Here is a 26,258-nt window from a genome sequence, read left to right as displayed (position 1 = left end):
TAAATTTGCTAAGTTGCTAGGGTGCTTCCCCCTGATCGATAAGCTGGCTCCGCCCTTGGTAAGGCGTATTAAGCCTTGTGGAATTTAACCCGTGAGCTGAGCGGTCGCGTCGTGTACTGAGTACACACACCATGAAAAATGCACACTTTTGGTACACAGCGTAAGCGTGTTGTCGCTGCGGGTGGCCGAAGGCGCGACTGCTCGAGGGTTAATGTTCAAAGCTTTCATACCCGGAACAGAAACACGTGCTCGATAGTAATCAGAACTCCTTCCAGAGTGGTCAAATTATCCAAGAAAAGCTTTCAAAAAGGCTATCAAGAGATTAATTAAGTTGAACAATTTTGGTTTATTGGAAGTTTTATAAAATCGGCCATAAAAACCTCGTATAGAGCAAAACAAAACCTAAAATGTTATTCGGGCTGTCAAGCCAGATCTTTAAAAACATAAAGAAATGGTGTTAAACGTCGATCCAAGCTCTACAGCAGGTGTACGATTTTCTAGAAATCCGGTCAATTTGTTTGCTTTGTGACATACACAAGACCAAAGGTCATCTAGGGTAATGAATCCTGGACTGTGCTCAGGAAAGGGATCTTCAAGCACTTGAAGTATTCAAGCGACGAATGTTTTGAGAACAAAGGTCGTTCGCAGGCGATGCGCAGGGGAACTCTGTGTAGAAAGTTAAACCACGAGTTCGCAATAATCTACGACCCAGCATTTTGCAAGCGGCTAAAGTTGGAAGGGTACAGTGAGCATGACGTGTTGCAAGAATGTCGTGAAACAAGCTTTGTGGGACTTGTAGCAGTAAATTGAGTATTATGACAGCAAATTGTTGATACAGTTCTATCATAGTTTGATGTAGTTACAAATTATTTGAGTTTAATAAAGAACTACAGTGTATGAAACTTTGAAGTGAGTATACGATTTGGCTTGCGTACCGTTACTAAGAGCCGATTGCCTAATCGATTGTCTACTTTGTACGAGTAATTTGTTTGCTAATTGTTAAAAAAAATAGCTGGAAATGCATCTACGTGATATAGATACCTACATATGGAAAGCGTATTGCGGTGTAGATATCAAAACTTGAGCACCAATATTTCTTCCGTTTTCATTACGCTTCACTGCATTTTCCCAAACAATACCTCCAAACTGAGATTTGGATGGAGAATGAAACAAGTAAACATGGGCTAAAAATACAACTGTGCAAAACTGAACATCGCTCTCCTGGATGGGGGGTTTCTCCAGTGAAGTTTATCCCCCTTTGAAAGATGGAATGAACGCGAACTGACTGTTGAATATCAAAGTCACTTCTAGTAGCGTAATGGGGAAATCAAGCATCCTTGACATGTGAGACACATACTTCTAGCATTATAACTGGCTTCTGATGACACTGCACAGGATGAGTTCTTGCCGGCTGAGGAGGATGATGACTTGGATACTCGACGGTAGTATTTACGTTTCCGCTGCAGATTGACATGGTTTCGCTCCTTGTTGTGTATTTTCAGCAGTAGTTTCATGATTCACTGGGAGATTAGCATATATCACCACTTAATTATAGGCAACTTGTTTTCATACTGAACATTCTTCACCGAACCGGCTATGTCACCATTGCTTCAACTGCTAACCGTAGATTTCACTTCACTACTGGATTTAGGGATTATAAAATATCATGGGCAGCGGAAATGCAATTTAAATTGAATTAGCTGCTACTGTATCCAGTGTAGATGCTTCAAACAATGGTCAGTTTGTCGGTACACTTAGTCACGTTTCACTTGGCGGTGCCTAGCACTGGGCCAGTTCCATTCACGTGTTCGTCAGCTGTTTGTAAACTTCTTCGTAGGCCTATCACTTTTCGGTCACAATTTGGGACCATTCTGATCGACGGTCGGCTAGCGAGTGACGCCTCGCCGACTGTTTGTTTAGTTAATCCAACCTCAACGCAAATCTCGCGCTTTTGCGTAGCGAATGACGACGATGGTGTGCGATCGAGACGACGGACGGTGGTGTCGGTTCTGCGCGCATCGTACCATGTACTGTGCGCCTCCTTCGTGTTTGTGCGGAGTTTGTCCAGTCATAGACGGACGACGGTCATGGAAATGAGAACGGATGCATTCGGTGGAACGTGGAAAACGCCATAAGCCGAAAGTCGTGAGTTATGGACGTTTGAATGTTGTGTTTGTGGAATTTGTTTCGTGTTTACGTGGGAATGGTCGAAAACAGGGATGAAACTGAGAGTAGAACACTAACCAAACCTTTGGATTTTCAAACAAAATTTCTCAAGTAATATTTTACCGTTTAGTGAATTACTCTCAGTGATTGTAAACTCTGTGATTGTGATTTTGTCTACGACGCACGTTTAAGTTTTATTTGCCAATTTGCAGCAAAAATATTAACAATTTTCTCAAAATATAAGTTAATAATAAGCGGTAATGTGATTGTGGTCATGCTGCAGCATGATACCCGATACAAACACGTGGGTGCGAAGTATAAAGCACTCACTTCAATCTCTTTCTGTATCCCTTATCCATTTTTTTCTTCTTTGTCTTCTTCTTCTTCTTCTTCTTCTATATGGCTCTACGTTCCCACTGAAACTTGGCCTGCCTCTCTTCAACTTAATGTTCTTTGAGCACTTCCACAGATACTAATTGAAAAGCTTTCTTTGCCTGTCATTGCATCAATTTATATACTGTGAGGCAACCCAGTCAACCAGTGATCGTATAAGATGTTGAATAAGATGTTGAAGTGGAGGAGGCGATATGCGTACATTTTACATGCGCCTAAATGGAGACATGCACGCATATGGCCTCCACTTTATCATCTTATGCAACATCTTAAACGATTACTGGTTGTCTGGGAAGCGCAATGATACACTATGCCCAGGGAGTCGAGAAATTTTTCTCGACCGGAACGGGAATCGAACCCTCCGTCTTCGGATTGGCGATCCATAGCCTTAACTACTATGCTAACTGGAGATCCCTTATCCATCAAATAGTGCAAATTTCACACTCCTCATATGTCTACAACACGTTCCAACAAAAATGTGCGTTCTTTGTCATCACATTGCTATCTTCCAGCAAACATGTAGACAATTCAGTATTCTTGTCTTGTCTATACGAGCTGTCGTGGTCGTCAACCGTTTGTAAATAGAATAGATATCTAGCTATCCAACGATCATCATTTAGTATTGTGATGGTCACCTAGGGAAGTAATACATGTTAGTGCACAATATACCTACATTTCTTTTGAAGGGAACAGTGAAGTAAAATGCATCCCGATGATCAGTCTACCTGTTCAGCTAGAAATTTTCAGTTTTTAATTAAAGGCTTTCATCTATAGGGAATTTTTCTGGTCTGTGAATCTTTTCAATCATCAACAAACTTACAAGAGAATCGGACATTTCCAACAAATTCCCTCTATTTATCCAGGTTTTCCAGAGACTTGTCGTTGGTTGATGCCACCACATACTCATTCATCACAAACTAGAAGGGGCATCGGACAAACAGTGATGGTTGTCACGCGGTGTTGCAGCTGCTTGTCGGATGGTAATTTGGAAACAATAATAACAGAGCTGGTGGTCACTAGACAGTCGTTGTGCGAACGATAGTCGGCGTGGCTTCTTTATTTATTGTGATGGATGGTCGGTCGCCCTTGCTGCGCTGAACAAACCGGTAGCCATGTGTACATTGCGCATTGTGAGTGTGGGTGAACATAGGGGTGAGCTTAATAACACGAGGTTGATTCATGTAATAGATACCTGTTGCTACTAAGGTCTTGTCAGAATATTTGGGGATTTTTCAATCTAAATGGAAATATTGATTCTAGATCTAGATTGAAGTAAGGTTACAGTCTTATTTGTAACTCGATGCATCCAAATCCAGAGTGAAATTTATAGAGCTGATTAGATTTAGAGCTACACTTAACTACAAGTGTTCTGAATGTTCATATCATGAGCAGAGCAGACAAATTGACAGGATTACTGGCTGTTTCTATCTTCTGTAATGTTGACATGGATTTGATAAAAAACTCTGGGTGATGATTGTCGGCAGAACATCATCGTTGTTATCTCAAAACTCTGCAAACAGCTCTTTGTTTTCGCTCATTATTCCGAAACCATGACGTCCGCGTAGTCCGAGTTGTCGGAACCTACAACCTTCGCGTTTCCACGTCATCCTCTTCATCCACGTGGGAGTGAGCGTTGAGCAGGAAACCAACTGCACGATGATGAGGAACGTGTTTACCTCGTAAGTCAGACTATAGCAGAGTTTAACCCGATGTCAATTTGTATTCTATAAAGTTTGGCCAACGAACTTCGCTCGGTCCTAGGATCTCAAGCTTCATACGGCATGCTGGGTAAGGGTTAGTATGTAAATTCCAAATCCCAACTCTTGTCCGTTGTTCATTATCTTTCATTTTATTGTGCTAGGGTTTAGACTTCGATGTCCTGCATTTCTACAGTTATTCTAAAACTTCGAAGTAGTTTTGGAAATTGATATGAAACTTCAGGCAATCCATTCCATCGGAACATCGGATAAAAACTCCAGCACTGTTATTGTCTACGCTCTGTTTTGAAACTCCAGAGGCCTCCTTGACAAAGTGTACTAGGTAATTCAAAATTCCGGAAAATTTCCAGGAAATTTTGCCATAAAAAAGACTATAGGTATGTGACATATGACAGAAAAACCGAAGTAAAAATCCCAACTCAGCTTTTAGATATATCATCTTAATTATTGCTAATTACTAGGGACACATTAACACTGTTAAGAGTAGTTCTATCTTTCTACTTTTCAACAACACTTCGTTTGAGGTGGTTTTTAATGAAATTTTCTAATGACCGAAATCGAGATCAATCCATCAATTTGAGCATCAATTCTACATAACTTATAATCAATTTCCTCATTACTTTTTGGCAAGGTCCTTAAAAAAATCATCACCTTGTATAAATAGTGGGCCGGTCTCAACGAGAGTTACTAAATTTCGCTGAATTTTTTTACGCTGTCCGCGTGAAAAAAACGCGTTCTTTAAAAAAACGTCGTAAAAACCGCGTTATTAAAAAAAATCGTCGTAAAACAATGCGCGTTATATAAAAAAACGTCGTGAAAAGTCATGTCCGGTATACATGTGAAAATTTCAGGGATTTCAGGGGGTTTTAAGATGTCACAGGGGAGCTTCTAGAGGCGTTTCTGGGGCGTTACAATGGGTTACAGGGCGTTTCAGGGAGGTCTCAGAAGCGATTTGGGGGGTTTCAGGATGTTTCAGGGGCATTACATTCGGTTCGAGAGGGTTTAAGGGGGATTTTGGAGGCATTTCAAGAAGCATTGGAGGTTTTTCAGCGTTAAAAATGTTACACACTTAATTATTTTTATGTTAAAAATAGGTAAAAACGGATCAAAAATTATCGTTCCTTACATAAACTGTATCAACGCATCTGGACTGAAATGCTTCTTTTGTTCACGAAAATCTTGTTTATATTTTCAATACATATTTACCAACAGGGAAACACCACATCTTATATATTAATTTTACTAAAAACTACCTATTTGTATTAAAAAGTCGAGGACAATATTCTCAGTTCATAAGTTTGTTTTCAACTTAAACGCTAGCATCGTGAATATCGCACAGTAGTTAATTCAACGAACACAAATCTGAAAATAACACGGTCCGACAATTTTTTTGCTCAGCTTCAAATTTCACTTTTTCTGATTGCTCCCGACTAGAAACTCATAAATCTGAAGTTTTGACCCTCCCCCTCCTGGGAGAGGGGAGGGGTTTTGATTTCAAATTTTGAAAAATCGAAAAATTTCGAGGTTTTTCGATCGCCATTTCGGCTAAACGCACGATATCAAAAAAGGAAAAGGTTGACCACGGAGCTTTAGGGGTTGTGCAATTACCAACAAAATTTCACGAAGATCCGTCAAGCCATTCTCGAGAAATGGTGTTTTTACGAAATGATGTTTTAAAGATTTCTTATATTGCACGCAAAGAATCCAACTACTATATGGCACAATTGCTGATTTAACCATGCCGTTTAGCATCATGGTGTCTTGGAGGATGTTTTTCACTACATCAATGTGCTTCTTTTAACCTGTTGGTAAAAATGGTCAATCCCCCAAAAAGTGAGATAGAAAATATACTTTTTGAATCTTTCAAGATACAAGGTTGATGTCTTCACAAGATCACATCACATCAATCACAGAAACGACTGGTACGACGGCCAATGTGAACAGTTGAAAAACGAGAAGAATGCAGCATGGGCGAGAATGCTGCAACACCGTACGAGAGCGAATGAGGCACGTTACAAACAGGCGCGGAACAGGCAGAACTCAGTTTTCCGGATGAAGAAGCGCCAGCAGGAAGAACGAGATCGCGAAGCGATGGAAGAGCTGTACCGCGCTAAGGACACACGAAAGTTCTACGAGAAGCTGAACCGCTCGCGCAGAGGCTTTGTGCCACAAGCCGACATGTGCCGAGATAATCACGGGAATATTCTCACGAGCGAGCGTGAGGTGGTCGAGAGGTGGCAGCAGCATTACGATGAGCACCTCAATGGCGACGTTGCAAGTACCGAAGGTGGCGTGGTAACAGATATAGGAGTATGTGCACAGGACGAAAGACTTCCGGCCCCTGACCTTCAAGAGATTGAGGAGGAGGTTGTCCGGTTGAAAAACAACAAAGCCGCTGGAGCAGATCAACTACCAAGCGAGCTTCTAAAATACGGTGGAGAAGCACTGGTGAGAGCACTACACTGGGTCATTACCAAGATTTGGGAGGAGGAAGTATTACCGGAGGAATGGATGGAAGGTATCGTGTGTCCCATCTACAAAAAGGGTGACAAGTTGGATTGCGGAAACTACCGCGCGATCACACTACTGAGCGCTGCCTACAAGATACTCTCCCAAATTGTATGCCGCCGTCTATCACCGATTGCAAGAGAGTTCGTGGGGCAATATCAGGCTGGATTCATGGGTGAACGCGCTACAACGGACCAGATGTTCGCCATCCGCCAGGTGTTGCAGAAATGTCGCGAATACAACGTGCCCACACATCACTTGGTCGGCGTTAAGTCAGAGGGGACCAAGTAACAAAATTGACGAAAATTAGATTTTTAGGGCATTTGATTAAGAATTACTTAAGCTACTTGGAACATTCACCCAATTTTCTTAATGTTACAATTAACGAGAGTTAAAGCACAATTTCCTTTTGATTGAACTACAAAAATCGATAATAGTGTGCAGTCAGAGTGGACCATATGCTTGATGTCAAGAGAGTTGAAAAAATATTTATTGGTTCAAATCAAATTAATAAAACAGTTGATCATCAAAATGTGATACGTTTCCAAATCGTATGACTCCCTATCGCATTTTCTGATGATTATTGGTCAAGAAAGCACGTAAAAATTCATTTTTATTATAGTCAATATCGTATTTTACAGATCATTGTGTTGAAGCATATTGTGGCATTTCGCGTGCAGACAGAGTGGACCATGTGTCTCTAAGACAAATAGTTGAAATTACCTTAATCTTTGTAATCCTTTCCAAATTAAAATATGTTTGTTTAGTAGCTTTTGGGCATCACATTGAAATATACCAACACCCGTTTCATGAAGAAATTGATTTTACCGTTTATTTAAGGATTGTGTACTTGGTTCACACTGTCTGAACGAATTTTTGAAAAATGCCAGTCCTCTGAATAAATTATTATGAACTGTGTAACTACAATATTTCAAAAACGTTCCGAAATATGAAAATACATTCAAAAGTTGTTAGCTTTTAAGTGTTCAAGTTAAGAATTCTTAAATAGCTCATTAATTGACTACCCTTCATGTGATATTGAACTGTTGTAGTTGGTCCACTCTGACTGAACGTAAAAATTGAAAATAGTAATCAACAGTGTAATAACAGAAATATCAAATTTCAAACTTCCTGCTCACATTATACACCACTCCTATTACCTGTTGTCCTACTTGTGCATTATTTCTTCATCAAATATGTAAGAACTTGATTGTAAACTGTAGTTAGTTGAAGATTTTCCAAAAACCGTTCAGTCAGAGTGGACTAAGTACAATTAATTACTTAGCAATTTCTCGGTTTTAAGCTTGATTTTACGTTTTTACGCGATCAATACAAAGCAATGATATGATGAATAGTTATTAAGATTTATGGTAAAAAATCAAGAACATTTGTTGAAATACTCAAAACTTATAGAGTTGCAAACTTTAAAGTCATTTTTCTAGAAATTTAGTAAAAGACACATGGTTCCCTCTGACTTAACGCCGATCACTTGTTCATCGATTTCAAATCGGCGTATAATACAATCGATCGAGAACAGCTATGACAGATTATGCACGAATACGGATTCCCGGATAAACTGATAAGGTTGATCAAGGCGACGTTGGATCGAGTGATGTGCGTAGTTCGAGTATCAGGGACACTCTCGAGTCCCTTCGAATCTCGCAGAGGGTTACGGCAAGGTGATGGTCTTTCGTGCTGGCTGTTCAACATTGCTTTGGAGGGTGTAATAAGAAGAGCGGGGATAAACACGAGTGGGACGATTTTCACGAAGTCCGTTCAGCTGCTTGGTTTCGCCGATGATATTGATATTATTGCTCGTAAATTTGAGACGATGGCGGACACGTACATCCGACTAAAGAGGGAAGCCAGGCGAATCGGATTAGTCATTAATGTGTCGAAGACAAAGTACATGATGGCAAAGGGCTCCAGGGAGGAATCACCGCGCCCGCCACCCCGAATTCATATCGACGGTGATGAAATCGAGGCGGTTGAAGAATTTGTGTACTTGGGCTCACTGGTGACCGACGACAACGGCACCAGCAGAGAAATTCAGAGGCGTATTGTGGCAGGAAATCGTGCCTACTTTGGACTCCGCAGAACTCTACGATCGAATAAAGTTCGCCGTAACACGAAGTTAACCATCTACAAAACGTTGATTAGACCGGTCGTCCTCTATGGGCACGAAACATGGACCCTACGTGCAGAGGACCAACGCGCCCTTGGAGTTTTCGAACGGAAGGTGTTGCGTACCATCTACGGCGGAGTGCAGATGGAAGACGGGACTTGGAGAAGGCGAATGAACCACGAGCTGCATCAGCTGCTGGGAGAACCAACCATCGTCCATACCGCGAAAATCGGGAGGCTACGGTGGGCGGGTCACGTCATTAGGATGTCCGATAGCAACCCGACTAAAATGGTTCTCGAGAGTCATCCGACCGGTACAAGAAGACGTGGAGCGCAGCGAGCTAGGTGGGTCGACCAAGTGGAGGACGATCTGCGGACCCTACGCAGAGTGCGGAACTGGAGACAAACAGCCATGGACCGAGTGGAATGGAGGCGGCTACTATGTACAGCAGAGGCCACCCCGGCCTTAGCCTGACCGGTAAGGTAAGTAAGTCTTCACAAGAGTTGTAGAAAATGCTGTTCTGAATAACTTTGTCGAAGACGCCGAATTCGTAACTCCTTTAGTTTTCAAGATACATTACGTTTTTATTACCGGCGGCTTCAGTTATGCGGGAGTTATTCATTCCTGCTCGTGTATTTGTAGCTCTAGTAATAGAGCTTTTAATGCAAGTACTTCAATGTGAACATTTGCCCCATACTTGGGGAAAAGTTCGCACATGATAAAAGATAGTTGAATGGTACAAATTCCATTTATTTCAAGTTAATTCATGTTTATCCTTTCACTATAGCAACGAAATGTGTTTTTTATTTGGATCTCAACATCACTATTCGTCATCTTAAATCGATTTAAACTTGATTTGGTTGAAGATGCTTTTTTATTCATAATTTTATAAATTTCTTTTTTCTCTATTTTTTTTTTAAATTCCCTACACTGTTATCTTTTTCCTTAAAGCAAATTTAAGTTCTCATTGTTTGAGTCAAAAATATTTAGAGATGTTGAAATGTTTTGATTTTTAAATATTCTTTAGAAAAATTTCCTTTTTCGTGTTACTTTTGGAAAAATAATGCTAGTGTTCAATTTCGCAAAACTATTTTACGATGATAGAATGGTTGGGGAAAATTTTGAAATATGTAAATTGTCGCTATTTAATACAAAAGAAATAATGACATCTGAGAGGTCAGCAAAACATAAATTTTAAGATGATAAAAAAGGAAATACGCTTCAGAATACATTAGAAAATAATTTTTAGATGTGCTTAACAATCCTAGCTATCAGATATAAAATACAAAAATTTTCAAACTATACCGCGCCCTTAGTCGGGGTTTGGTATTAGAGGGTTAAAATTAATAACTGTAATGTCAACATAACAATAAAATAAAATCTAATATTTTTCAAATATAACTTCCACTATATTGGTTTCCTGTAGAATGGATGAATTCAAAAAAAAAATCAACTTTTCACAAGTTCACTTATTTGGCGTTTGGCCGGTACGATGTTTACACAGAATGAATTTGTTTTCATGGCCACCTAGATAACACGGCTCCTCACAAAAGTTAATCGATTGAATTCTTTTTTCACCATGGAACAATGAACCACTGCACAATGATCCAGTGCCGTATCTATAGCTTAAATAAAAGTTTTACACCTAAACTATTAGATTAAGCTATGTTGTCAATATTGTGCAAAATTAGGGAGTTTTTAATAAGCCAATTAATAAAAGTTATCCTTGGGTTTCTTCTAAAAATGGTTTATTTTTGGCACTTCTTATCTTATGGTTCAAGTGAATTTTCAATTTTTTAGTATTCTTCAAAAGATCTTATTTTCACCTTTTAATGACGAAGAAATTAGAGCAATGTTTTTTTTTTGTTTGAGGCGATTAAGTAAATTTTGAGAATATGGTATTGTTCATATAAAATGACCATAATTACGAAAACATAAAAAGGATACGAGATTTTAGTCTTACTCACAAGTATAAACTGTATACAAGTATAAAAGGTATTCAGAGATTTGTGGAACATTTATTGCTCTATACAAAAAAATATCGGTCCTCGGCCGACCGAATACGGTAAAGGTGACCGTAGCACCTTACAAATGTCAATTTCTTGATTTTGCTTGACCGACCCGTCAAGAGTCCGACTGCACACTAATTGCCATACCAATAAGTGATTGGGAGGCAGTGCCCGAAGCTCTCGACAATTAAAAATAACTTCCTCTCTCGCTTTGACATACATGTGCACAACAGACAATGTGTTAGATGTTCATCTAATCCCATCCGAAGGGGGTTTGGATTGTGAAAAGAAGATAACCATGTGCGATTGTGGAATCGAGTTCAGTTCTAGGCCTGCTGGCGACGGAGATAGTCGAGTGACTCCGTAGCTTGAAGGAATAGAAGCGCCCGTCTAGCGAATTGGGAGTCGTGAGTTCGAGTCTCACCGGAGTACGTGGATTTCTTTTCATAATTTCAAATCTCAATTTGTTCATCGAGCACGTGTTCTGTTGTGCACATGGATGTCAAAGCATTTTCAACAGTGTAATTTCCCACATGGCTTGGTCAGCCAAAGCAAAATCAAGAAATTGACACCCAATAAGGATTAAGATGGGAAAGGAACCAGGCACCAATCAAAATTATTTTGTGCACCTGAACGTTGACCAAACGTTTCTTTTGAACTTTACCCTTCCACGTACACCCAAATTCCCGTAATGCCTAGGCCTGAAAGAATGTAGAGGTCTCTATGTACTTTCATAGGTTTCCAACTAATATTCCTTTCCCATCCTTCAGCTGTCGCAAGGACGTGGCCAGGACAGCCCTCGATCGTTGGAGGATTGCGTAAATCTTGTCTAAGAGTCAGAGATTAGTCCCAAATCTTTGTGCTTTGGTAACGGACAGGAAGGATGCAACCCTCATAACAACGATCCAGGACTGTACCACCTACGAATTTGTGCGACTTGCTTAATGCTAATGCTAATGCTAACTCAATTGCCTTTGTTGTGTACTAAATGAAAAACGAAATTATTGTTTTTCCGCTTAATAGTTATTTTGTGCAGACTTTTGGGTGCGAACTTTTGCCCCGCACTACTTTATAGGCAATTGTAAGCAAATAACCTCATACAAATGTGAAAGTGCAATTAATTGTCTTATTTAGAAAGTCAAAATGATGACCTATTGGAGACTGTGAGAATAGGATTGCGGAATCAAAAGTGAAAAAAGTTATTTAAAAAAACACTTTCAAGGGGCCGCCCGTAATAAAAAAGTAATGTATCTTGAAAACTAACGGAGTTAAGAATTTGGCGTCTTCGACAAAGTTATTCAGAACAGCATTTTCTACAACTCTTGTGAAGACATCAACCTTGTATCCTGAAAGATTCAAAAAGTATATTTTCTATCTCACTTTTAGGGGAATTGACCATTTTTACCAACAGGTTAAAAGAAGCACATTGATGTAGTGAAAAACATCCTCCAAGACACCATGATGCTAAACGGCATGGTTAAATCAGCAATTGTGCCATATAGTAGTTGGATTCTTTGCGTGCAATATAAGAAATCTTTAAAACATCATTTCGTAAAAACACCGTTTTTCGAGAATGGCTTGACGGATCTTCGTGAAATTTTGTTGGTAGTTGCACAACCCCTAAAGCTCCGTGGTCAACCTTTTCCTTTTTTGATATCGTGCGTTTAGCCGAAATGGCGATCGAAAAACCTCGAAATTTTTCGATTTTTCAAAATTTCAAATAAACGCCCCTCCCCTCTCCCAGGAGGGGGAGGGTCAAAACTTCAGATTTATGAGTTTTTAGTCGGGACCAATCAGAAAAAGTGAAATTTAGAGCTGGGCAGAACAAAAGTTGATTTTTTGTCGGACCGTGTAATTGTTTGTGGTAATATGGAACATAGGAGCATCGTGTTACCACAGACAAACAGACGTATCACTTGGAACAAAATGCGATAAGAATCATCGTCACGAAAACATAATCGCTCAATGCTAAGGGGCCATCCATATACCACGTGGACAGAAAAATCATGATTTTTTACCCCCTCCCCCCTCCCCGTGGACAAGCGTGGACATTTCACTAACCCCTACCCCCCTCCCCTGATGTCCACGTGGACATCAGAAAAAAAATCGATATTTTTTTTATTAAAAAATTGAGATTTTTAATTTTTTTAAAGTTTTTTTTTCCAAGAATAATTAATGTATTAAATATATTTCTTAAATTTATATATTACGAATATTTTCGTATTACAAGTTATCCACATAGGTTACCATGGCTTTCTAAATATTTCCCAACCCATGATTGTCCCAATTTTCAGTTGACTTTAATGCTTTAGATATTACGAAAACTATCAAAGATTGTATTTCTTAATTTGATTATTTAGCAGAAATTACCTGCAAAGTTTCTTGACTTGAAAGTTTCTACATATATGTATTTCATAACATTGAAGTAGTTTCAAAAAATTATTTATTATTTAGGGGGATTAGGGGCATAATGGACACCCTAAGCAAATGAGTACGTTAGGCCTGAATAACAGAGTAAAACTTAACATATTATCAGTTGACTTACAACTTTAACTTGCTTCCTACGTCTTCCAATCATTTACAGGAGGTAGAATGTCTTTATTGTGAAGAAATAATGAATTGTAAACCGTGTGTTTTTTAGGGCTGGCAGGAAAGGTACGGGGCGAAATGGACACCCCTGCATATTTTATGCTAATTCTTTGGTTACATCGACCAGTTAAGTATTTTGCCTACGAAGATCAATACCACAGATATAATACTCCATGTTAGATGAGTTTACATAACATCTAAGTTAATTAAATAAACTTTTGGCTGAAATAGTTGGATTGATTTTCTGCAAACTTTCTAAAACGCCTAACAGTATGCAATGCGCTTACATCCATTCGTTATTGCCAGTGTTCATTTCTCCCCGAATCGACTACAACATTAAAATTGTTATTTTAAGTATATTCTGATCATAAATAAAATACTTCATCCTTTGCTAAATCTTCGTATACATGTAGATAAGGAAACAACTCTCTTGTTTTTATGGTGAACACACTGCAACACTCGTAATACCTTATTTGATGCTGCTTCAAAATTATAAGAATTTCACCATATGAAAAACACATTTTAATTTGAATGATATTTTGGTTATTTTGGAGCAAAATATATGGTACTTTTGAAAAATAGAACCATGACTTGTCCCTTTACACTTATGCATTAAAAGTTTTACATAAAAGTCAACGGTTTCGGTAAAAACAGGGGTATCCATTTCGCCCCGGGTGTCCATTATGCCCCTAATACCCCTATTTATTTTTATGGAAATCCAAACAGAATTTTAACGAAAATCCTGATAGGAATTCCATCACTGTTACTATCTACGCTTCATTTTGAAATTTCAGGATTTTGTTTAGTAGTTTTAGTAAAAAGCTAAGTAAATTTCAAAATTGGTATGCAATGCTATGATTTTATCCTTTGAGCAGCCGTCCCCAACTAAAAACAAGTGATTTAATAAAAATCATATAACAGGGAACTGTCATAAAACAGAATCACATCAATACGACATAATTTGTATCGTTGATAATTTTTTTTTTTCTTAAGTCAATATTGACCACGTGGACATTTGACAGACCCCCACCCCCCTCTCCGTGGACAAGCGTGGACTTTTCTCAGACCCCCTCCCCCCTCTAATTTGTCCACGTGGTATATGGACGGCCCCTAATTACGTTAAAAAGAGAAGCGACCCGAGCAGAAGGGAATAGCAACAACATAATAAAATGTGTTATTTTGGAAAAATAACTGAGGAGTGGAAAGAGTTATTTTCATGTTATTTACATAACATATCCTGTTATAAACTTATCTGTCATAAGCGGCAAAATAACAAATATTATAACAAAAAAAATGTTCCTGGAAGACCTGTTTAATAACATGTTTTGTTAGTTTCGATAACAACTTAATAACAGCGAATTTTGAAAATATTTCAATAACAAATTTTGATATGAATACGTTATTGATAACAATCTGAAAACAAAATTTGCTTTTTTTCTGTTGCGGATAGGAACTCCTCCAAAGTCCCATATGTATTCAATGGGATGCGCAACAATAGGATCTATTGTTAAATGTTTCATTCATAATTCAGACGCTATTGTTGTCGCAAGCGATTTCTTATCGAAAACAGAGACAAACAATAGTTCTCGTTTATTTCCCAAACAACTTACGATGAAAAACTACCGTCGCTTTGAAACCCTTTATTAGGTGGTTCATTGTTTATAAGATTAATTTACATTATTACCTCATTGATTGACACATTTATCCTAGTTAATCTAAGTGGGCTCGATGCAGTGAAATCAATAAAAATTAAATGTCTAAAAATAATCAAAGGAGTTCTTGATGACTGATTTTTTTACATTTTTTGTCGAAAATGTGTTGTTCGTCGTTGAGTTCCACCAGTTGATCCAAAATTTTCATAAAATTGCTAACACTCTATGACACTCTCTATTTTCGTTTCATACCTAACTGAAACTGGGACAAAAAAACAGGTATACTTTTCAAAGTGCTTAAAAGGCTGATAAGTTGGCACTGTAACGTAATGTCAGTAAGAAGAGGAACTGATGACAAAATAATATTTTCTCTTACAGTTCCTCACGGAATGCTGTGAACAACGAAAATCTCGAATGGTGTAGTTTTGATTGCAAAGTTATGTTGTAATATTAATGATCAAATATTTGTACTAGTCTCAATGACACAATAATAACTGCACTTGTGCTACATCAAAACATGTTATTGAAATGTAATTTAAAGAAAATATACCAAGAGCACGATCATAACAAAATAAGATTGCCCAACAGAACATGTTATGGAACGGTAATGACTTAATAAGTTAATAATAACAAACCGAGATATAAAAACAGGTTTTATGATTCTGTAGTTATTATTTTGATATTTTCGTCTGCTCGGGGATGGGAACTGAGTAGAGTGAGACGTATGTTTGTCTGTGGTGTTAGACTTTAGATCTAAAAATATCTCAAATAGTCAATGCAACAAAAGCATTTGAATATATCAAGGCAAAACATAATTTTGATGAATTTCAAATAACTCAACGTACATAGGTACAGATGGGTAAATTATTGGTTAAATTGGGAAAAAAATCCACAGCTCAGGTGAGATTTGAACTCACGACCTTACTAAAGAAGAACGACTACAGCCCAAGTAACATTTTTTAGTTAAATAGACTAAAAGAGGTTTTTAAAACCACCATAAAAGTAAAATAAAAGTTATATGGCTTTATGACGCTTCTAAAAACCCATACAAGACTAACTGACCATCAAAATGTTGCTTGGGAGTAGACGTTCGCTCGGTGCAAACGCTTTAACTGCAATGCTTTTTAACCGCAAGTCCGCTAAGTGCAACAATTTTGCAGTTATCGCACCGCTATCCGTCATAATGAAATGTCAACAGCGAAGCGATGTGTTTCTCATGCATTTTTGCTGCAATGCGATGTTTTTCAAATGCACATTGGCTCCAATCTGCAGCAACTGACAGTTCTATGACATCTGCCAGTTTTTACAGTTATAGAATTTCATTCGTTGAGTGAAACGTAAACATGTTGCAGTTATCGAACGTCTATTGTACTTCAATAGTTGAAGTCTGAGACGAGACTCGCGAAGACGGTCTTCTTTTTCTCCACTTTGTTATTTTTTTCTTCTTCCTATCTGTGTTGACATTATGTTTTGGGCTGGTGGTTCAAACACGTACGTGACCGCATCACCTCACACGCAGTGTGACTGAATCCCATTCACGCACAAAATCATGTTGAGGTGAAATTTTGCATCGCCAACAATCGCCAAGCAAAGTAATCATTGGAATATTTTGTTTTCAATTTATTTTTGACAGTACAGGAGAAGAAAATGCTGCTCGGGATGAATTTTGGCTTCAGCATTTATCTCGGATAGCAATACTTTCCTCGTTTTAGGTAACGTAATCAAACGGGCTACAACTGACAGCTCAGTTGGGCTGCACTTGACGTTGCTTTTTTTCCTCTTCGCGAGTCTCGTCTCAGGTTGAAGTACGTAGCACAATATTTTTACAATGCATAAGGACTGTATCGGAAATTAACTATAAACATTCAAAATGCTCTATCTCGACGCACGGTTGGTCTTTTCATTCCGGTTCTTCTACGAAATCTTCACAATATAGTTAATTTTATAACAGCTTGCAGAAATTTGAAAAATGTTTAGTATTATTGAAAATATGATTCTATGAGTATACCACACAAAATAACAATCTGTACAAACTGCCTTTTTTTCTTTAAATTTTTAACGTTTCAAACATTTGTAGCAAAAAAAAATGTACGGGGAAAAATCTGGAAAATAATGATTATTGCTAGCAGTTATGTACACATAACATATCACTCAAAACCGACTTTTAAAATTCTTATTTTGGATAGAAAAACCTCCAATATTAAGAATATGGTCTATCCTAAAAACCATCTACTTTTTGGTCGAACTTTGACGCTCTGTTTTAAATATCTTCAGAGGTTATAAAACTCCGTTCTCTGGTAAAACAAGGTCTTCAATAGATTTAAATACATACCCAATCGAAAAAAAAATGCAAATGTTCAACTTTTTGTATTTTTTATTTGCGTAATCGTTCTTTGAAGACGCATAAAAAAAGAGTTCATCGAAAAATGGCAATTTTTTTATTTTTATGAATTGCCCTGAACTGCGGATGGAATTTTTCTTGATAAAAATAATTTTCCTATATCATGAGCATCCTGGAAAAGAATATATTTGCGCAAAAACAAAAGAAAAAATTGAATATTTTCCCAAAGTTTTCATAATTTTAAGTTTTTAGGAGGTTTTCAAAATTTTAAAAACATATGTGCAATCTTTGAGATAAAAGTCCAAGTTAAATGATTATTTTTTGAAAATCAGAACTGCCATTCTTTATTTAAGAGATTTTTATAAAGTTATGTTTATTTCGAACAGATTATTTTTCAGGCAATTGTGAACGTTTAAAATTAATGTCCGATACAGTCCTTAGCAAAAGGCTCATGCAAAAAAATCTTTGAAAAATACAATAGCGATTGGCACGACACTTATTCGGAACTTGGAAACGATATTATGTTTAGCGGTAATGTGGACACTATAGCAAAATTGCATATAGACATAACGATTCAAATATGGTGAGTTTGATTGGCCATGTTCTCAAAAATCGTGAAAGTGAATCTAAAATGTTTACAATTCCCAAAAAATATATGGAATGATGTCACCTGAACTGAAAAATGAGTAGATATGCCTGTGAATTTGATTAAGTTTCAAGAGACAGTTAAATAATAAAATTTATGATGGAAATTTATCAATTAAAATTATGTTCTATTTAGCAGTATTTTCATTCCTGCAGTATTAAAAATTGAGACAAATCATCAACTCAGTTATGATGTTGATATGTGTTCAGTAAAATAATAGAAGCATATTAAAAAAATATCCTTTCGACGAGTTTGTATAAATATTACAGTAGGGGGATAAGATTGAATAAGTTGGTGGGTGGGGGGACCTTGGTAGACAAACAATTCTTTACCAAAATACCTGATTGATAAAACAATACTCTTATATAACATTAAAAAATGGTGGGGGGGGGGTCAGATTTGCCTCGAGGGGGGGGGGGGGGGGGGTGGTGCTTCCACATCCACCTCACCTGTTTTATCTTATGCATGGCAATCTTATTATAGTTTTGATTTGCATTGGAACTGTCTCAAAAAAAAAAAAAAATAAGTTGATTGTTCAGGAATAAGGATTCTTAACTGGGTTAAATACTAGTTACACCTTCCAGATGTCATGAAAACACATAAATTTGACTAACGTTATGCTAAACTTACTAGAATACTTTCAAAAAAAAAAAAGCGGAAAACCCAAAAAAATATTTTTGGCCGCCACTTTGTATGGGAACAATTTCAGTATTTTTAAAATTGTTCTTCTTTTAAGTACATTTTCGTATCTTTTTCTGCTTGTAAACACTGCCACCGTGAATACGAATCGAACAGTGCAAGAGTCATGCTGATCTCTTCATCCGTTTGTGAGTTTTGCTGCCTCAAAGGGACTTCAAACTCATTTTTATATATATAAGATAGATATATTTAAGATACTTTACCACTTAAGTGGCATTCGTGTCTGATGTTCTTTATGAGGTTGGATTATGCCATACGTATTTATGCAATATGAATCAGATTATCAGTAGGTAGTGGAATTTCAAATCAAACCAAATTATTCCTTAAGAAAAAATATCCTGTATTTTTCCAAATTATTACACAAATTTTCCTGTGAATTTGTCGAAATATGCTTTCCTGTAGATTTTGTTATTCAACCTTCCCGGCGTCGTTGGATCAATATTTGCGAAAGTAGCTCTAGGAATCCAAGCACCTTCAGTAATTAGTTCCTGAATTTTAAGGATATAGTTTCATATAATTCCTTTTTAAGTATGCATTAGAGAATGTTCATATAATTATTTTGCTGGAATTACTTCAAATGAAATTGTTGAAAAACATTCCAATTAAATTAAATTTGGGCTGATTTTCAAAGTATAATGTTTTTAGATATGGAGAACATAACGACAATATTATAATTAACGTTGCGTACAAATTCAGGAAAACATGCAATAATCTCACCAAAACATTTGGAATCACAATAAGTAATCAGCTAAATTAGAGATTCTTCAGCAACCCTACTATGTTCTGTGGAGTACAATTTAGAAACTGCTTTATTTTACGTTTTACGTCATGCGTTTGTGTGTTGTATAGGGTGGCAACGTGAAAATGATACACTAGTTTGGGAGCCTTACGTTGCCATTCATGCTATTGCATTGAAAACAAGTGTGCTTGGGGAAACGGGATCTTAGATATGCGGCTTTTAAGAAACAAAGGATTCACGGATTGACTCTGAAGAATATTTCCGACAGGGTTGCCAGATCTCGCGTTCTGCTCAAGACGCACGCTGCTCACAACATTTTTTTTTCTGACGAAAATTTTTTACTTTGGAAGCGTCTCTGAATAAACAAAATGATAGTGTGTATAAAGCAAGTCTTCGTGAAATTCCTGCCAACAAACGAGAGGTTCAACGATATCGAAGTGCTGCAGCGGTGAAAGTTTGGGGCGCCATATCAACAAAAGGCCAATTACCATTGTTGTTCATCGACAGGGGCATAAAAATCAACAAAGAGTACTTTTTACAACACGTCATCAAAGATCACCTATTCCCCAGTGCCAAGAAAATGTTTGAAAAATAAAGTTTTTGTTTCTAGCAGGACTCAGTACCGACGCATAAGTCAGTGGTTGTTGAGCAGTGATGCAAGTAAAATTTACCGTGCTTCATCAGCTCATCGGAATAGCTGGTTTCGTCTCCCGATTTGAACCCACGGGACTTTTGTACATGGGAATATATGCTAGAGAACGTGGGCGACGTGAAGAACTTTGTTTTGGATACCTTAAAAAAACCGTTTGGTAAAAATTTGGGATGAAATGCCGGACGAAGAGGTGCGTGCGATTTGTAATAACTTCGAGAAGCGTCTGCGGATCGTAATTCAAAACAAAGGGGAATGATTCTAATTGAACTAAATACTTTGTAAGTTTAATACTTTGTTGTATCATTAAAAGTGAATTTACAGAAAAATTAAATCCTGTTTGAATTTAGCATCAGTTTTCGAGTGTATCATTTCTACGTTGCCACCCTGTACTCACTCACCCCTCTGATTTTTCAAATGTTTAAGATTAACAGAATCTCTAGTAGTCTGTGAAATCATGATAAAACCAAAATAATATCTGTTTGGTTTTATGACGGCTTTTAGAACCTTTAATTAAACCAGTTGATTTTAAATCGGTCACTCGAACTGGACGGTTCCTAGATCATTACACATCGGCAGACAACAAAAAAGAATGCACGTGTACCATCTAGTGTACCATAATTGCATGAATTGGTAACGATCCAGTTTTTTAACAAAATGCGTTCCACAAAAAAGTGAAGACGATTTGAGTGGTGGAAGTGTACACTGCCTAAGTAACTGTTACGTTTTTGTTTGCTAAATTTGACTAAGGCCGTTACAAATATTTGTTTCACTTTTTGTCCCACCACTCTTTGGCTGGTCGAGGGGGGGGGGGATAAAAATAATAAAGCATTTAATCTGAAAAATATTTAAAACTCGTCGGATTTGTTAAAGAATTTTTACCAAACCCCGAAATTTTGATAAATATTTTCTCATCTGCCCCCTCAAAATGCAAAATCCAGCCAAAACTTTTTGAAGGTGGGGAGGGGGGGGGGGAGAGACAAAAAGTCAAAATATAATTTGTATCAGCCTAATCACATTCCGATAAATATACCCGATGCCCAGCAAAGTAACGGAAATGTTCAAAGTATCGTTCGGGAAGTCCAATTCAAACAGATTTACCATAGTTATGATAGGGAAACTTACGTATTTTTGCCAGTTTTGTTCTCTTCGTCATGGTTTTTTTTAAACCTGTTGGACTCAGAGTTGGCCTCAAATCCTTTCCAACCAAGCTGAGTTATATGCCCAAATTTCAGGCAATTCGGCCCACAAAAAAACCCCATGACGAAGAGAACAAACTTGCCGATAATACCCTTCGTCACCCTATTTGTGCATTGTTTGGTACACACGCTGATTATGTTTTAAAAGACAATTACACCGTCTCCGACCTTACGGCCTCTACAGACTGAACATTACTAACATTCGACAACGGACAACATATATAACACCCAGTGGCCCAGTGGAGAATTTTCCGTTCGACGAAAAGTTTACCCCGACTGGGGCGGGAATCGAACTCACAGTCCGAGGCTTACGAGACACCTAAACGACTGACGCCGCTAACCGCTCGGCCACGAAGCCCACAATCCCAACAAACATTTTAGCTGTACATGAGTGGAACAAACCACTCTTAAGCAAACTTTAGTTTAAAAAACTGCTATTCAACTAGTTCTGTTTGGTGGGAAATGGTTATGTTGAACGACTTCGTACTTTCCGGCCTAGGTTTATGGGCCCAAGTCTTTCTTGACGAAAATTAATTTAAAACTTTTTATTCAGATGACTCGAACGTTGTTTGTACATATGACGATTTCAGCTTATTATTATGTGTCTCACACACTACGTATGTAGCAGCAATGAGCACAGCAATCTTTTTGAAACGCCTATTTGGAATCACGAACGTAGGGTAAGGGAGGTATTTTGGACCCCTTTAGGAAGTGGATGAACAACTCAGCGAAAAAAGAAAGTTTCCCCTTCAAAATATGGATAATTTCAGTAGGCATTACGTAGAGCAACATGTTTTCTGTCGAAAAAGGCCAAACAGAAATTAAAATTGTTGTATTAAATACAATAAATATCAAAACTCCTGAAGGATCTCGGGCTTGTATTTTGGACCACCTGATTTTATTTTGGACCATCAAGTGCACATATTTTGGCCTACCAAACTAAACTTCAATAGATTGATGAAATGAATGCCACCTCAGCAAAAATTTAAACATAGTTAAAACTACGTGAAGTTTACATCTTTTCTATTCATTTTTTGGGCAGGGAACGTTTAAAAATTACGTAACGGTAAAAAAAGATGAAATGTTGTTGCAATTGCCAGTTTTTACGCATTGTAGTATGATGTTTCATAAAAAAATGTTACGCAAAACGTGTATTTATTAACTATTGCACGACGTCAGTCACCATGCATAAATTACGTAACGCTTTCTAGAAGTGTGAAAGTTTAGTGCTTTTGCTAAATATAAAGGCGTTCCACACATATTGTAGTGAGTGGAAAGGCCATCAAAAATAAAGTAATTTGAATGAAACGTAATTGTCAAACATACATTAGATAACACATTGTCTCAGTCATCAACTGATTGCCGAGAAGGACAACTTTTCTAAACTAGGTGACTGAACACCTTAAAACTTCAACTTGTTGAAAAGTTGTTAAAACACAAATCAAATCAAAATTTTTAACTTGACGAAAAGTTGTTAGAATAAATCGAACCCACAACAATCTCATTGTAAAATAAACGTATAACAACCCAGATCACGGGAGGTCCCAACTTATTCTATTTATCTGTTTTTAGAGTACATTAAATACATTGGCATGAATATTTTCTCCCTTAAGAAGGAACTGGAGAGATGGATCTGACAGGTGGTCCAAAATATGTTCACATCTGATTATGTTGAACATATTTTGGCCATAGCTCAAACCTCCATTTTAGTATATATTATCGCTCCACCGAGGTTAAGAACAGTTTAGTTTGAGTTCTTACAATGCCCTAACTACATTCACATGAAATAAATATTTATTTGTTAAATTTAATACCTCTTCGAAGCCGACTACAAATTTGTCACCTTCTTTGTTTTTGGTGCTTTTCCGTGCGTTTCATTGGAAGTGAAAACATTTTCTCTATTTTTAATACTGAACAGCATATTTAACTGACATCCAAAATAAAGGCCATCACATAGTTGAATACTTTTCGCAAACGGAAGCATACGAAATACTTGCCACTCCATTCGGGGGTCAATCATGACGCAGATAGGTTTCACTGCCCCGTACGGATACGTGACCCAAAGCCGGCTTGGGCGGATCAACGTCAGTCAGTAGTACTGATTAAATACTTACAAGCAATTCGGGTTGCCTCCACGGTGGCATCCATATATTGATAGATGGTAACGGATCCCTGGTATTGAGTCATTGGACCTATCACGACGTCACTGGAGTTGGATAAATTTATCACACTGGTCGTCGCCGGTTGCAGGTTGTTGTTGTTGTTGTTGCTATTGCTTGTGGTGCCCGGCACTGACCCAGGTGCCTGTCCCGGCGACGGGTTGTAGCTGTTACCGCTGGTCATATGGGGCATAGCATGGTGTTGGTGGAAACTGTTATACCGCGGTTGAATGCTCATCAATGCGTTCGTCACGGATTCCGGTAGTGGAGTACCCGAAGCCGAACCCGACGACGGCTGTGGGGTGTTGGGATCCATGTTCTAGATTGATTACTAATTGCTATCGCGTCACTGTTGGAAAACCCGCCAAATCACGCGCGAGAGATGTGAAATCTTAGCACCGATCGGGTTAAAGTTAGCATCAAGACTAAAGCATGAGTGACTTAAACGGGTTGAGCAACTGCGAGACGTGCGAAGAGCACCTTTGAGAATGTTGTATGCAGTTGTTGGTAGATATTGGTTTGTACTTGTTGGCGGTGATTAATAAAGCGAGAACGGTTTGTACGAGTGGGAAACTCCAGAGGCTCGTTAAACGAGGTTTGCATATGGGAACGCCATACTAATGCAAATATGTGAACGATCTGAGGAGAAAGCTTTATATTGCATTGCGAATTGCAATTGTGTACAAGTCTTGTTGATTTGGTTTGTTTACGTAATACAACTTGCGGCTATTTTTAGATCTTTCGATTTCAACTAAAATAAGATAGGAAACTGGATGTCAATGCTTTTAAGAATTTTCTTGCAATTTCGGTTACGAGTACCTAATAAATGCATTAAGTAAAACCTGCGCACTTTTTAAATAAAGGAGCTGTGTTTGTAACAAATCTGTATGGAATTCTCATTTCGAGCCGGATTTAAATACATAATGTACAAACATGTGAGTTCAATTCATTTAAGATGTATCAATGTCTCTGTTTAGTCACGTGATTAACATTGCACATTACCAGCCGATGGATGATAAACTTAATGTGGGAAAATTATTTCCCTGTTTCGAGGAAAACTTTCAATACGATCAGTCCAGTATACACTACATCGCTCGATTCTACTTAGACACAGCACGTTCAATCTTATACTATGCCAAGACTGTGATTTAAATAATATATTATTCAAATTATTAACAATAAACACATCATCGATAAGAATCTTTCTTCTCTGAACCTGCGCCTGGGCCAATAGCATCCAGTTTCCGGATGTTGGATGTCCTAGGTTGCCGTGTGCAGCTAAGTAGTCCTATGTTAATAGGGATTTGTGGGACCACGTCAGGTGTAGTTTTTGTTGACCGTCGATCATTGCTAGTATCATATCAAATCTACATTAACTTGAGGCATGTTGGGCCTGACCCGTTTTGGTAAACTAACATTTTTTCAGTCGTTGTAGGGTCTATCTACCTATAGATCCACCCACGCATCCCCCTCAATAGAAAGCGAGGGTATAGATATTTGTTATAAATCGAAATATACCATACAGCAACAGAAACACGTTTGTTCCTATTGGTAGCTGCAATTTGAGGGAGTTTTTTTTCGATCTGCCATTGGGGCGGAAAGTCTTCATTCCGTTATCAATAATAATTGTCCGTGGTTTGTGACATTCGATGCTGTTAAGGTGATGGCAATCAGAAATACCTGCTACGCACGTAAGAAAATGAGAAAATTCACCTGGCGAAACCTAAACGGTGATACTTTCTCTCAGATAGACCATGTACCGTAAACTGGGGTGTAGCTGATCAGTGGCGTGAACCTGATCACTCAATTACCCACGAATATCGACTTTCAAGGAAGTTACCATTCTATTTTAATGTTACGTCGTTGGATTGCGAATGGTTAAAATAGAATTGTTGCTTCCTTGAAAGTCAATATCCGCAGGTAATTGAATGAACAGGTTCACCTCACTGATCAACTACACCCCAGTTTACGGTACTGATCGACGGGCAATGTCATTGATGTAATGTCCGACAGAGATCCGCACAATTACTTGAATTATTAATCTTAATCTAAATCTTAATCTTAATTATCATTTAATGTAATGGTAGTTCGACGAGGAATGCCAACGAATGGCGAACTAGAGCAATTGCGCCAGAAGTCGAATGCTAATCGAAGGCGGTACTCGGCTCATTAGAAGAGAAACGGATCTACAGGAGGTGGCCAAAATGTTTGGGATAGGCAACTTTTTTTCTCTCATAAAAAAGTTCAACATGCTGTAACTTTTCATAGAGAACATCAAAAATTCATTGGTACAAATTTGAGATCGATTGGTTAATCTTTCGCGAGGCTTGAACCGTTCTCATAACGGGTGGTCACTAAATAACGGGAATGCTTTGAATGTGCTCTTAAAAATATATGATCTTTAAAAATGGCAATCTGAATTTAACTATCATAAAGGTTTAACAATGTACGTCCATGGAAAATATAAAATTTAAGAAAGTTGAACGTAGTAATTTGTACAGTATTTTTTTGCAGTGATGTTGGAGCAACTGCTTTGTACGACTTTTCAGAGTTTACTTTCACGCATTTTCTGCGTCTGTGAAACCGTTGGTCAAAATAAATGGTTTCTCAGCTACCTTTAGCATCTACACACTCAAACAGTAATAAGAAAAAATGGGGATACTGAC

The 26,258-nt window shown here is 37.8% G+C and overlaps 1 protein-coding gene across 2 annotated transcripts in view; it reads right to left on the bottom strand.

Annotated features, from left to right (window-relative positions):
• LOC109430819 (peptidoglycan-recognition protein LA) overlaps nt 1-24,031 on the bottom strand; it is a 30,249-nt gene extending 6,218 nt beyond the window's left edge. The window contains exon 1 of one of the 2 annotated variants that reach the window (XM_019706903.3): nt 23,548-24,031. In XM_019706903.3, coding sequence (XP_019562448.3) covers nt 23,548-23,908 — 361 coding nt within the window. In that variant the 5' untranslated portion in view covers nt 23,909-24,031. Of the gene's footprint in view, nt 1-1,357; nt 2,074-23,547 lie in introns of those variants that run through there. The other variant, XM_019706904.3, reaches the window with a different exon arrangement.
• Between the last annotated feature and the right edge of the window lie 2,227 nt (nt 24,032-26,258).

The sequence above is a fragment of the Aedes albopictus genome, chromosome 2, assembly GCF_035046485.1.
Source record: "Aedes albopictus strain Foshan chromosome 2, AalbF5, whole genome shotgun sequence".
In the NCBI taxonomy this organism is placed as follows: domain Eukaryota; kingdom Metazoa; phylum Arthropoda; class Insecta; order Diptera; family Culicidae; genus Aedes; species Aedes albopictus.
Note: the sequence above shows the minus strand (reverse complement) of the source record. Positions and strands in the feature narration are given on the sequence as shown.